The 13,793-nt window shown below is 40.1% G+C and overlaps 1 protein-coding gene across 5 annotated transcripts in view; it reads left to right on the top strand.

Moving 5' to 3' along the window:
• Positions 1 to 13,793, top strand: part of LOC132168844 (ARM repeat superfamily protein) — a 51,732-nt gene that overhangs the window by 19,005 nt on the left and 18,934 nt on the right. For 3 of the 5 annotated variants that reach the window (XM_059579902.2, XM_059579905.2, XM_088516393.1), the window contains 9 exons: positions 591 to 660; positions 1,704 to 1,767; positions 3,764 to 3,912; positions 4,016 to 4,143; positions 4,229 to 4,286; positions 4,502 to 4,599; positions 12,777 to 12,864; positions 13,013 to 13,078; positions 13,157 to 13,216. In XM_059579902.2, coding sequence (XP_059435885.2) covers positions 591 to 660; positions 1,704 to 1,767; positions 3,764 to 3,912; positions 4,016 to 4,143; positions 4,229 to 4,286; positions 4,502 to 4,599; positions 12,777 to 12,864; positions 13,013 to 13,078; positions 13,157 to 13,216 — 781 coding nt within the window. The remainder of the gene's footprint in view (positions 1 to 590; positions 661 to 1,703; positions 1,768 to 3,763; positions 3,913 to 4,015; positions 4,144 to 4,228; positions 4,287 to 4,501; positions 4,600 to 12,776; positions 12,865 to 13,012; positions 13,079 to 13,156; positions 13,217 to 13,793) is intronic. The other 2 variants (XM_059579904.2, XM_088516395.1) reach the window with 1 other exon arrangement.

The raw sequence follows: 13,793 nt of genomic DNA, 5'->3' as shown, positions 1-13,793 counted from the left end.
CTGGTTGTAACATTAAGAGGGTTTAAATAGAAGGCCTTGGAAACAAGTGTCTATCTAGTGAAGCTCTGTAATGGTCACTATTCTCTTGCTGTTCTCAAGTGTCTATCATGCAACCAAAATAATGCTGTTAAGAAGATGAATAGCACAAACTGATTATATTTTTAGGACTCGTACTTAATGGAGAAGACTTTAGATGGAGCTGAATTTCTAGCGAACCGCTCATCTCTCATTAACAATACAAGAAACTCAGCCCTTCTTTCTTCCGCTGTCCATTCAGGTTGACTTGTATGTGTGTTTGACTCTTTAAAGTTTTTTCTGTACATCTTATTTGAAAACAAGAAGAAAAACTAGAAAATATTGAGAAGATTTAGCAATGAATTGCCATATTTTAGTAATATCTCCATATGAGTTTGATAATATTGTTGATTTGGCGGGTACGTTTGGCTTTGGTCCAAGTGTAGACTATTCCTGTAAAGGTCCAACTTCTACCCATATCATATCAGTGTTATAGTTGGTCATTTTTCCTCAAAGAAGTCAAGTTCTGTAAAACTGTTGTTATGTGTTATCCACTGCTTTCATCTGCCTTGTAGGCATCCCAAGAATACAAATGTTGTGGAGGGCATGGTTAAAGCTCTTGCTAGGGTTGTTTCAAGTGTACAGGTAAGATATAGAGCATTCTTGACCCTCGTATCTCCAAGGAGCCAAATTTTTTAGTTTGTACTTCATGATTGGTACAGGTGTCTATTTGTTATCTTGAGAAGGGCTGAATTCAATTTGTATAGCTTATGTATTTGTGTCTTGAAGATCCATTTAAGTTTGAAGATTTACTCATTTAACTGATTGGGTGCGTGTGTAACTTAACAGTTAAAAAAAGAAATTCATCAAAGTTTTTCTAGTATGTCTCGACTTTTGTTAGATGGAGTGTCTTGATTATGGGGCCTTGCAAGTGCAATCCCGATTCTAACTAACATGGTCTTCAACAGCTTCTTTCCATTTTGTCTTGCTTTTAAGACTTTGTATAAAAAATTTGAGTTGTGATTGAATGATGTTCCCAGCAATTCTGTACCTTTTTTCTTTTTCTAGTTAGGTGTTTCCGCTTGTATACTTCCTGTGTACGTAGGGGGCACCTTACGCTTATAATAAAACTTATTACTTATCAAAAAAAAAAAAAAGTCTGTACGTATATGATATAGAACAGTACCTTACATCCTTTCTTCATTGCCAATCCTCATTGTGAATTAATCATGGAGTTGTCGTTGAGCTTCCACCCCCTGTTATGATGCCCAAGAATCACCCACATTACTTTTATAAGTTCTCTCTCTCTCTCTCTCTCTCTCTCTCTCTCTCTCTCTCTCTCTCTCAGTTGGTGGGTATTCTCCTTTTCTTTTTTTTTGATAAGTAAAAAAGTACACAACTTTATATTGACAGCTGTGGGTATTCTCCTTTTCTAGCTGGGAAACTTGTCACTTTCAAGGGATTGCCATGCCAAACATTTTCAGTATTTAAACATATCAGGTTTTGCTACTGCTGCACTGCTTAGCAGTCCAGAATGATTTGTATCCCTCACTTTAGTGTATGCTCTCGGTGCTGTCGTGTTATTCACAGATATCTTCAGTTAGTAGACTTGAGGATTTTTAATTTAGATGTATGGCATTAAGTATATTTTAATTTACCTTGCAAACATAACTCTTTTAATGCTCTAGTTTCTAGAGACAAGTGAAGAGAGCCTGGCAGCTGTTGCAGGGATGTTCAGCAGCAAAGCTAAAGGTAACCACTTAGCTATCATTGACACCACCCATTTGTTGTGGCAATATAAAAAGATTTATTAAGCCATGCTTTTTTTCTTTCTTAACGATCTACATTTAAATTGAAACTGAAGCAATAAATTTTTTTTTTCTTTCTTAACGATCTACATTTAAATTGAAACTGAAGCAATAATGGTCATCAATTTGTTTCCTCCGATGAATCTTCTTCTTGTCAAATTATCGTATTTCTTTTAGCCACATTAATCTCGAACAGATTTAGAGCTAGTTAGTTTTGGTGATAAGACATCTGGTTCATGTCGAAATTATGGTATTTTTTTTCACCAGATGATCCACCAGGACTGTGGGCTCAAGTGGTGAAGGTTGAGGTGAGGACAGGGTAGATCTAGATGCAAATCCTATCAAGAGAGAAAAAGCTATAATTTTTTTTTTTTTTTATAAGTAAGAAAAGCTAGAAAACTAATCAACAGCGGTTATTCAAAGGGAAATATTGTTTGCTCAAAAAGTTCTGAATTTTTTGGCTAACAGAATAATATTAATAAATGAGAGTTTTCAATGTGTGCCAAGCTCAGAAAAGTTATATAGTAATGAATGATGAGATATCAAATTAAAATGTTAGATTTTGCTCGAGCCATTACTGAGCTGGCATAAAATCTTATGTATGTTCACATTCATAACTATGTTAGTGGGCAACACAAAACAGAATGGTTGAACTAGAAATTCAATATCTGAAAGAGACAGGTTTTGTTATGGTTTTCAGCTTGTAGAACTTGACATTGATGCACTGGGTACTTAAAGTGTACTAAAAAGATGAAAATGCCTGGACATGTATAACAAACCTTTTCCTCCTGAGGAAAGGATCAGTTGATTATGTGAATACTGATATCTAAAGGTTCCTTAGAAAAGTCAAAACACTTAAGAAGGCAGAAATCAAGGACAAGATACAAATTATACAATTATATCATGTTCTTAAGATTAAAAAATTATAGTGGATTGGATTTGACGAGGATGGAGAGGTTTTCTTGGGATGATGTCCTCGTCGCTGTCTGTGGTGCTTGCTGATAGTTTTTCAATTCAGTGTGCATAGTTGTTGGCTTCTACGGTTAAGGTTACACATTGTTTTCTTCCGTTTGGTGTCTTGCGATGGGTCTGTCCAGATGGTTTTACGTAGAATCAAAATCCTTCAAGTTTGCTATGGAAGTAGGAATCCCTGTTTTACTTATCTTTGAGAGCAGGGGTTATATGCATTCTGTGTCCCTGGGTAAAGCTTCGATTCTCTGGTTGTTGGCTGTTATGGAGGAGGTGCTTAACACAGAGGTGGCCAAGGAATTTTTGAAGAAAAACAGAGCAGGCTTGAAAGTTTTCTTTGTTCAGCGAAATGCGAACTGAAGTGGCCTTTTTTGGTCATTAGCGAATATGGTGGAGGGCGGCATGGCTCCATTGTCAATCCAGAGGGGCGAGAGAAGAATGGTTGGGCTTGGTTGGATGTCCGAATTCCGCGTTATTGCAGCATCTCTTCCCATAGTTCTGCTGCTTCTGCAATACGAACACTGTGTATCCAACTCTACGAGTCCTACAGGACTCCTTCGATTGATCTCCATTCATCAATTCCTCCATCATATTAAGCAACCATACCATGCTCTGTAGGCCCATCACCACTGACCGAAAAATCCCTCTAGTCCACTTGGCTAGTCGAATACCGCCATTCCCAACTCTAGACCGAATCCTATATGACTTCGTTTCAATGAAAAAATAGCCCAAGTAACCCATCAGAAAAAGGGTCGGTTTGTAATTACTTGAAAGAACAAGTTAAAAAGGGAACAAAAGAGAATGGTACGAGAAAGAGACAGCAGGTAATGATGATGCACTATTTGTCAAACAGAGTAATAACATAACAGTGACTACAAAAGCAAGAGAAATCCTTGTTCATCTAGCCCAGGGATCATATTCATCCCATAGGTCACTGTTTCGAGAGCCTTGACAATATGTATCTTCTGCAGGGATTGAGTGGAGTCTTGATAATGATGCATCCAATGCTGCAGTCTTGGTTGCTAGTGAGGCCCATTCGATAACTTTGGCAGTTGAAGGTCTGTTGGGTGTGGTCTTTACAGTTGCTACTTTGACAGATGAAGCTGTGGAAATTGGGGAGGTACATACTTCCCTTCTTTTACTTTCCCTTTCTAATATTTTTTAAGGAACATGTCGTATGCTAGCGTGATGGTCATTTGTTATTTCTCTCTTGGTGCAACTAGCTTGAATCTCCCAGATCTGATAATGATCCACCCGCAAAATGTACTGGGAAAACTGCTGCTCTGTGCATCTCAATGGTTGATTCTTTGTGGTTGACCATTCTTGATGCTTTGTCCCTTATTTTGTCCAGGTTTGGTGAACTTTTCTATTAAAAATTCTTCTAGTCTTGAGAAAAGCTGAATTTCTGTGTATCTGACCTGAAATAATTTTGGAAGGTCACAAGGAGAGGCCATTATATTGGAAATTTTGAAGGGATACCAGGCATTCACTCAGGTAACAACAATTTTGACATATTGACCCAACGCATAAGTATTGCTGTCATTTTGTCTTTATTTTATTTCAAGAGTGAAAATATAGCATTCTTAAGTCGTGGTTCTGGTTTAGGTATTACTGTTGATATAAGTGGCATCAGCTTTAATATTTAAGCAAAGAATTTCTTTTCAATTGCCCTATTGTAGATGATGATAGTTTGTATGATTGTGCCACAGGCATGCGGGGTTCTTCGTGTCGTAGAGCCTTTAAACTCTTTTCTAGCATCTCTTTGCAAATTTACAATCAATTTCCCCAGTGAAGCAGAAAAAAAGAGGTATTATGTTGTAAATATCCCTCTATGTCTTATGTGGTGTATATGGATTGAAAGAAATGCTAGATGTTTTGAGAACTCTACTAGGACTATAGAGGAACTGACTCATCTTTTCTTCTTTACTCTTTACTTTTGGACAGCCGCTTGGCTAGCTCCTTTAGTAATTAGTTTCTCTGATTTCCTCTTCCATTTCTCTCCCTCTTAGGCGCTCTCTTTTATACTTCCCGTATATATGGGTTGCGTCCCTCTGCGCTTTTGATATAAATTTTTACTTATCAAAAAAAAAAATATGACAGATTTGTACCATTTGCTAATGTTTTGGTGGCTTCTGATATCTCTTATGATGGTTGTACTTTTTGTTTGTTTTGTTTTCTCCCCCCTCTTTTGGCTAGGTTAGTCATTATTGTCTTTTTCACTATCTGATTCAATAGGATTTTGTTTCACTCAAGACACCTATAAGTTTGCATGTCTTCATTTTGTTTTGTTTAAAACTCATGCTTTGTTTACTTATCAAAAAAACTCATGCTGTTTGTTAAATTATGAGAATCCTTCTCTTACATTATTGTTTTCTTTGGCCATTTGTTTTTTTTTTTTTTTTTTTTTTTTCAGTTTATAGTTACTTGTGTTGACATGGTATCAGAGGATGAAAATATATTCATTTTTCTTACCACATGACGTTTAGACGTGTTATGTGGATTTTGGAAGACACCATAGAAGCCAAAGCCATTCTCTTACAACTGCCACTAGAAATATTTTCTTTGATCCGTTAACGTTCCTCCCTCTCTCTCTTCTCTGCAACGCCTGCAGGTGCGTCCAGCCACTTCTATGTGCTGGTGAGCTGGTTTTCTTCATTTGTTAGCTTCTCTAGGTCTTGGGTGGTTTCATGGTTATCTGGGAAGCTGTTTCCAAAGTTGTCTGAGGAGGTTGTTGTAAGGATTATGTCTTGTTGAGTCTGTTAGTGTCTCGAAGTTGTGGTTGTTCTATAATGGGATATTCGAGTCATTTTTTCGTGGAAACAAAAACATTTGTGCTTTTGGCATAGGTAGGTTGTTCAGTGTTAAGAATTGTTGAAAAGAGCAGGGGTAACTCTCATGCAGTACATTTGGGACAGGTGAGCATGGCATGGTTGTCGGAGACAGTGGAGGCTCTAATTCTTGAAGGAGGGCTGAAGGAGTTTGTGAAATCCTAGAGGGTTGGCAGCACTTTATATTGCTTAGAGATGCTCAAATCGCCTATGGTTGCTATCTGGTGTTGGTGGAGTATGGTGGTGGTAGGCGGTGTGGTTTCATTGTTATATCGGAGGGCCGAGAAGGGAAGGGGTGTCATTTGGTGGTGGACGAAGAGGTGGAGCCGGTGCACTTCTCCAACCAGCATACAACGGTGGCAGTTGAGCAGCTCGTTTGGAGGAAGCTTTTTGTGGGCATGCATCGTCAAGTATAGTGGTGTGATCTCCGGTGTCCATGAAGCTTGTGCTGGGCGAGGAGGTGGCGAAGCAATCATACAAGGAGGCATTGGTTGCGTCAGGGAAGAAAGTTGTAACCATCAACAGGATGCATGTGGCCAACCACGCTGCTGCAGGGTCGCTGGTATGATTTGCCTATTTTCGGTGTCAGGAAGGTACTGGGGTGGTCAGTACCAAGTTTCCCGCTGAAGGTGGTTGTAATTCAGTATGTGTGGTAGTAGAAGGGGAGAATCTCTCAAAGTGCATTTGTCATGATTTGCATGCATTTGTCATGATTTGCGAGCCTAGCTGGCATGCTTGAGAGAAGAGTTGGACCGGGTTCTTAAGAGTTTGGATATGGGCTTGAGTTATAATGGGTCGGGGTTTATGGTTATCCTGGTGGAGAAAGGTGAGGTTAGGCCTAGCCTAGCTCCAATTCGAAGACCTCTTTTGATGCTTTTAAAGTCAATCCCTTGTTGGCAAGTCAATCAAAAGGTGTGGGTGTTAAGGGTTTGGGCCTGAGTTAATCGCATGATCTGGCCTAGGGTCAAACCCACCCTTGTGGAGGGTGAATCACGGGCTAGGGGTCATGCTAATTTGGGGATTGGCTCGGGTTCTAGTGAGGGCTATGCAGGTGCAGGCCCGAGCTCCGTTTGATGGTTCTCTGCGTGCTTCGCCGGTGGATTTGTAGTTGCCACCGTGCTGTTGAGAGATAAGGGGAAGAGGATTTGGAAGGATGATTGTGTCAGTTCTATCACCTACTATGCTTTAACTAAGGCCTCACCTGAGAATGTGCCACAGCTCCATGTGCAATCCCCAAGATCAAATTTCGCCGGCATTTACGTTGAGAAGATCATTCCTTGGTTTGGGCTTCCGATCGTTAGCTCTGAAGATGATTTTTCTTGTTTGTGAAGTATTTTGGGTTTGGGTAGGACTTTAGTTTCTGGAGGTGATTCTATCACCAATGGTAATCATTTGGGTTTGGGTGGTTTGATGATAGAATAGGAGATCTTAGTGTTGAATACTTTCAATCCTCCTTGTTTGGATCACTTTATTGATGAGGTAACCTCTAATCCTTTTGTTTCTTCCGATTGGGTAGTGGTGGTAAAAGGGGAAAAAAGGATATCGTTGGGATTGAATCTGCCCCTGTTGTCTTCACTCAGGAGCAGTGAAGGGGGGGAGGGGGGGGGGGGGGGGGGGGTTTGTCTTAATGTAGGTAAGGAGATAGGTCTTTCGAGTAAGGGTAAGGAGAGGAAGTTGGTTCCTAGGGAGGGTGATTCAAGTTTTTAGGGTGTTAAAGACTGCTAGTTTGGCTAAAAGGATTGAGAAAGTTCAAAGAGATTTCTTGTAGGGAGGAATGGGAGATGAGCATAAGTTGCATCTTGTAAGTTGGAACCAAGTCTGCTGCCCTCTTCGCTATGGTGGTCTTGGAATTCGGAAGTTGTTCCAGTTTAATCAAGCTCTTTTGGGGAAATGACTTTGGAGATATGCGAATGAGAGCGAGGCTCTTTGGTGTAAGATTATCAAAGCTAAGTATGAAAACCAAGAAGGTGGGTGGTGCACGAAGGAGGTTTCGGGTTCTCATGGTGTGGGTCTATGGAAGCATATTTGCAAAGGGTGGAATTTTTTTGCCAAAGGTATTCGGTTTGAGGTGGGGGAGGGCTCGAAAATACGTTTCTGGCATGATATTTGGTGTGGGGACAATCCCTTGAAACAAGCCTTCCCGTCCTTATTTAGTATCACCAGACACAAAGAAGCTTGGGTAAAGGATAATCTTACATGGAGGAATGGGGTTGTCGAGTGGAATGTCATTTTTGTGCGGCCGGTCCAAGATTGGGAGATGGATTTGGTTTCTCCTTTTTTTGATCGGTTGTATTCTTGCAAGGTTTCCATAGACAGTGCAAATCGTATTTGCTGGTCAGCGTCCAAGAAGGGCAAGTTTGAGGTTAAGTCGCTCTACAAGGCCTTGTCCAAGTCTAATCAAGAGGAGTTTCCATGGAAGAGTATCTGGCGTACTAAGGCACCTCAGCGAGTGGCATTTTTCAGATGGACTGCAGCTCTAGGCAAAATTTTGACTCATGATACTCTGCGTAAGAGGAACATAGTGGTAGTGGAATAGTGTTGTATGTGCAAGAAGAATGGAAAGTCAGTCGTCATCTTCTTCTTCACTGTGAGATCGCCAGCGCTCTTTGGCATAGGATTTTTAAGCGGTTTGGGTTGTATTGGGTCATGCCTTGCCGGGTGAGGGCCTTGTTTGATAGCTGGTGGTTGGGTGGTCGGTCTCGAAGCGCGGTTGTGTGGAAGATGATCCCTCTGTGTCTTATGTGGTGTATTTGGAATGAAAGAAATGATAGATGTTTTGAAAATTCCACTAGGACCATAGAGGAATTGACTCATTTTTTCTTTTACTCTTTACTCTTGGACAGCCGCTTGGCTAGCTCCTTTAGTGATTAGTTTTTCTGATTTTCTTTTTCATTTCTCTCCCTCTTAGGCGCTCTCTATGTGTACTTCCCGTGTAAGTGGGTTGCGCCCCTTTGCGCTTTTTATATCATTATTACTTATCAAAAAAAAAAAAGACTGCTAGTTTGGCTGGGCTTGATGTTGTGTTGTGTAGAAAGGAATAGTTTTCCATGTTCGGAATTGTTGCTATGCACTCGGGGGGAACCCATTGTTTGTGTGCCTCTGAATTGCTGTTTCCCTAGTGTGTTTGTTAAACTTGAGTGTTCAGGGCAAACAACTTGTAGTTGGGTCATCCTGTAGAAGGTGGACATATGCCATTATGTTGGATTATAGTGTGAGGGGTTCGAATGCGAACTAATGGCATTGTTTACAACCATTGAAGCAAGTCATAACCAGGAGGAATGAGTTTGAGGCAAAAGAGAATTAAAAAGATTGTCATACTCCATCAATTTGATTCTACGGGTGGCAATTCTAGTTGAAGCAGAGAGGGGTAGCCCAATTTATCCTTGAAGTTTAAATTGTTATCTTGGAAATGTAAGAGGGTTTAACGAGGGGCAGAAACATCTTAAGAGTTAGAAATGCCAAAGATCAATTTTCTTGGGCTTTTGCAAGTATTTATGGCTCTAATGCCAATTGTGATAGAAGGCTTTTATGGGATGAATTGGCTGGTTTGCTTAGTTGGCGGAACTTGCCTTGGTGCATTGTGTGTGTGTTGGGGGTGGGGGGAGGAGATTTCAATGTCCCTCAGTTTTCTAGAGGGAGATAGGGTCAAGCTTGTCTTTGTCTAACTATGATGGAGTGTGGTGTCCCACATCGCCTGGGCATAGAAATGAAGATGTGTTTATATGTATACTTACACCCTTCATGACAACAACGCGTTTTAAAGTCGTGATGGTCATGATCCCATTAAAACTTTGCAGTTAAGCGAGCTTATGCGATAGTAGTACCATGATGGGTGACCTCCTAATAAGTTTGGTTTGGGGTAGCCAAAAGCAGACAATATTGTGTGTCATTTGGGGGTGGGGCATTACAAATGGTATCAGAGCCATTACCCAGCCTGAGAAGGAAGGAGCATGCATAATCCCATGAGGATCGCTAACGGGCACTCGCTAGGACACCAAGAATGGGCTAATCCCATAAGGGTCGCTAGGGGGGATGCTGGGTCCTAAGAGGGGGTGATTGTGGCGTCCCACATCACCTGGGTATGGAGATGGAGATGTGTTCATATGTATACTTATACCCTTCATAACAACGCATTTTAAAGCCATGATGATCATGATCCCATCAGAACTCCGCAGTTAAGCAGGCTTATGTGAAAGTAGTACCGAGATAGTTGACCTCTTGGGAAGTCTGGTTTGGGGGAGCCAAAAGTGGACAATATTGTGTGTCATTTGGGGTGGGGCGATACAAGTACAAATTCAAATCTTCCTAACTTGCCTTTTTGTTTCTATGCTTTGAAGCAGTGTCAAGTTTGAGGATTAATCTGGCCAAATCCGAGTTGATTCCCCCATTGACAATGTCAATAATGTTTAAGGCTTGGCTAGCATCTTGAGTTCCAGGGTCTCTTCTTTGCCTAGGATATACTTAGTGAAAGAACTAAGGAACGGGTTCCAAGCCTAAATCAACCACACAATCAATACTGATCATAAGATAAAATTATTGAACTATAAATCATATAAACAACACAAATACTAAATCTATAGCACATCCACAATACAAGATTTTGCTGACGAAATAAAAAACCCTTTGAACACATCAAATATAAAAACCACTATGGGGTAGCCAAACCCAAAAAATCACTATCATGAAGAAGACCATAAGACAAACATACACTTACAAACTAAGATTCCATTTGAATAACAAACACCCTACTTGCCTCCACTTTAGCTGCCCGCTAGGCAATCTTCTTCAAGTTCCTTTTCTTATTAACCCACAGTTAAACTTCTTTGCAATTGGAGGATGTGTTTGGTTTGGTTTGAAAAACGAAATCATAACATCAAGAGAGAGAGAGAGGCTATGGGCTTGTTACAAATCCTCTCTTGGCACAAGGATGATTGAAGCAAGATTACCTCTAGAAGGGATCTCTAGGTTTTTCTCAAAGTTCTTGCTTGTCTCCAACAATAGGCATCGTGTTCTATTTTATTTAAGCTCCAGAAAACACAAGAAAAGCCCTTCAGATTTGTGCAGATTGCGGAGCAATGTCATGATGGCAACTAGGTTTTCATCGTTAACCTTCTGAAACTAGGCAAGTAATGTCCTGAAGGCATTCATACGTTCTTCTGGCAATGTTTACCAGAGGCTTTTTGAGCTTCAACGTCATGACGACATTCTGACGTTCCTCTGTTGTTATCAGACAGAACCTTTTCAAGGTTAATTGTCATGACAACATTTTGACGTGCATCTGACGTTATCAGATAGAAGCTTTTTGAGCCTCGCCATTATGACGACTTTCTGACATGATTAGGCAGTAGCATTCAAAGCTTCATCTCATGACGGCTTTCTGACGAGCTTCTGACGAAACCACACAATCACTTTTGACACATTCAGACAAGGGACGTCATAACGTCCTTATGACTTCTATCTGATGTAAAGAACAGAAACCCCTTAAAAATCATCTTTTTCACACCAAACACTTGGGAGATTAAAAGATTTACAAGTATGGTTTTGAACAACGAATGAGATAAATTTACCTAACACTTTGGTATGCTGATGGTAGCTTCGTTTTAGGCCAAATCTATCTGGGATTTTTTTGAGAAAATAGAGCGTCATTTGGCTGGTTGGAAGATGATGTATTTGTTAAAGGGTGGGAGAGTTACCTTGCTTAAAAACAAATTGTCTAATCTGCCTACTTACTTCATCTCTTTTTTTCCTCCCAATTAGTGTTGCCTATTGCATAGAGAAATTGCTGCAGAATTTTTTGTGGGGTGGCATTGGTGAAGAGCTCAAATTCCACTTGGTTAGCCGTTCTAAGGTTTGAACTCTGATCTGTGGAGGGTTGGGGTACGAAATTTGCTTTCGTTTAATCAAGCTCTTTTGGGGAAGTGGGTTTGGCGCTAAGCTCATGAGAGAAAGGCCTTATGGAGGGTGGTTGTGGATTCTAAATATGATAGTTCATGGGGTGGGTGGTGTTCAAATGAGGTCCATGGGTTTTATGGCATGGGGCTTTGAAAAAATATCAGGAAAGGTTGGGGGAGTTTAAAGTCATACTAGATTTAAGGTGGGTGACTGCTCCAAAATTAGATTCTGGCATGAAGTGTGGTATGGGGATCAAGTCCTTAAGATAGTTTATTCCTACTTATTCGGTATTGCCCGTTTTAAGGATGTTTCCGTGACAGATCTTTTGGAGGCTTTCTGTTGACTCTCATTAGTGGAGCGTTAACTTTCTTAGGGTGGTTCACAATTGGGCTGTGGATTTCTTTACTCCATTCTTCAATTTGTTGTATTCCCTTAGGTTGAGATATGGAAGTGAAGACTTGTTGGGTACCTTTCAAGAGAGGGTTGTTTGATGTTAGATCATACTACAATGTCCTTGTTCCCCATGATAGTACACCTTTTCCTTGGAGAAGTATTTCGTAGAATAAGGTCCCCTTGAGAATGACGTTCTTTGCTTGGTCGGCGGCCGCTTTAATGAAGATCCTTACCATAGATAACCTAAGAAATCGGCATGTCATTGTGGTTAATTGGCGTTGCATGTTAAGAAAGGTGGGGAGTCAGTGGGTCACCTTTTACTCCATTGTGAGATTGCCGGTGTTCTTTGGAATACCATTTCAAGTAGTGTTGGGCTGGCTTGGGTCATGCCTAGAAGAGTGAGAGACCTTTTTGCTTGCTGGAGTGCTGCAGTATGGAAAATTGTACCGTCCTGCCTTATGTGGTGCATTTGGAAGGAAAAAAATGATTGAAATTTTGAAGACCATTAGCGGATGGTGGTGGATCTAAGGGCGTTTTTCTTTAAGACTCTTTACCGCTACTGCCTTTGATATTAATATTTCTAGCCTTCATGTTTGTCTTGATCATTGTTCTTCTTCTAGTTAGGTGTTTCTTGTTTACAAGAAGTTGGATTGTGCCTTTGCACTTTTTGACTATTGAATGAGGCATCTAAATGTAAATATGTGAAATAAAATAAAATAAAAAATTCCTTACTTTTCAATCTGCATTTTCAATTACACCTTAGGTTTTTAGCTTAGCCTCTTTAATTATAACATATTTCTGGTCTTAGTTTCTACTTTGAAGATTTAAGTGCCCTGACAATGTTGAAATGGGATAACAATTGAGATTTCAGCAGTGCGTTACAGTCGCCTGGGTCAAAACGCTCTGAACCATTAGTTGATCAAAGGGACAGCATTGTGCTTACTCCTAAGAATGTGCAGGTAGTTAATTCAGCTACATATTTTTTGTGCCTTTCACCAAGAATAAAAACATTTTTCTATGATTCATTTCTAAAGAAAATGGTTTCCTTGCAATTATATGGTTGAACAACTATTTGTATAGTTGATTGTTGTTGCTCTTTCAATTTAGGCCTTGAGAACTCTCTTCAACATTGCTCATCGATTGCTTAATGTGTTGGGACCATCCTGGGTTTTGGTATGTTGGCTGACATTATACTTCATGTCAATAGCTTCTTTTTATACTTCGTTAATGTTTTATGAAATTTAACTGTAGGTGTTAGAAACTCTAGCAGCTCTTGACCGTGCAATCCATTCTCCACATGCCACCACACAGGTAATTTTCTTAAAAATCTTTTAAATGTAAAATCCTGCCATTATTAATTGAATCATAGTTGCTTCATGTAGGAAACTAGATCTTTGAAATCATATGCCTGTGAACATACATGATGACCCACTCTCATGTAACCTCAAAATTAGGCTGTTGGGTATGTTTTCACTACCTCCTCTAAATACCACAGGATGTTCTCGTGAATTATGATTGTTGTAGTTTGCATGAACGGTTTAGACACAAAAGGCGCAACCCAAGTAGACAATGAGTAGACAATAGATACACCTAGCTAGAAAGAGAAAGCAAATCAAGAAAATTATGCAAATTAAGATCTAAAGCAACTGTCCAGTGAGTTTTGAAAAAGAAAGACTTATAGTTCCACTACCGTCCTCTCATGGTTTTCAAAACTTCTAGTATTTTTCCCTTCAAAGACACTGAAAATGTAGGATGGAACCATCTTGCACAAAGTTGCATTTTGAGGACTGTTGTCTGACCCTCTCCAACAAGCAAAAAGGTCTACTAATCTTTTAGGCATGACCCAAGCTAATCCAACTCGATTGAAAATAGGGCTTCACAAGGCACT

Source organism: Corylus avellana, chromosome 1, assembly GCF_965113065.1.
Source record: "Corylus avellana chromosome 1, dhCorAvel1.hap1.2, whole genome shotgun sequence".
NCBI classification, from domain to species: domain Eukaryota; kingdom Viridiplantae; phylum Streptophyta; class Magnoliopsida; order Fagales; family Betulaceae; genus Corylus; species Corylus avellana.
This window is presented reverse-complemented; position numbering and strand designations above follow the sequence as displayed.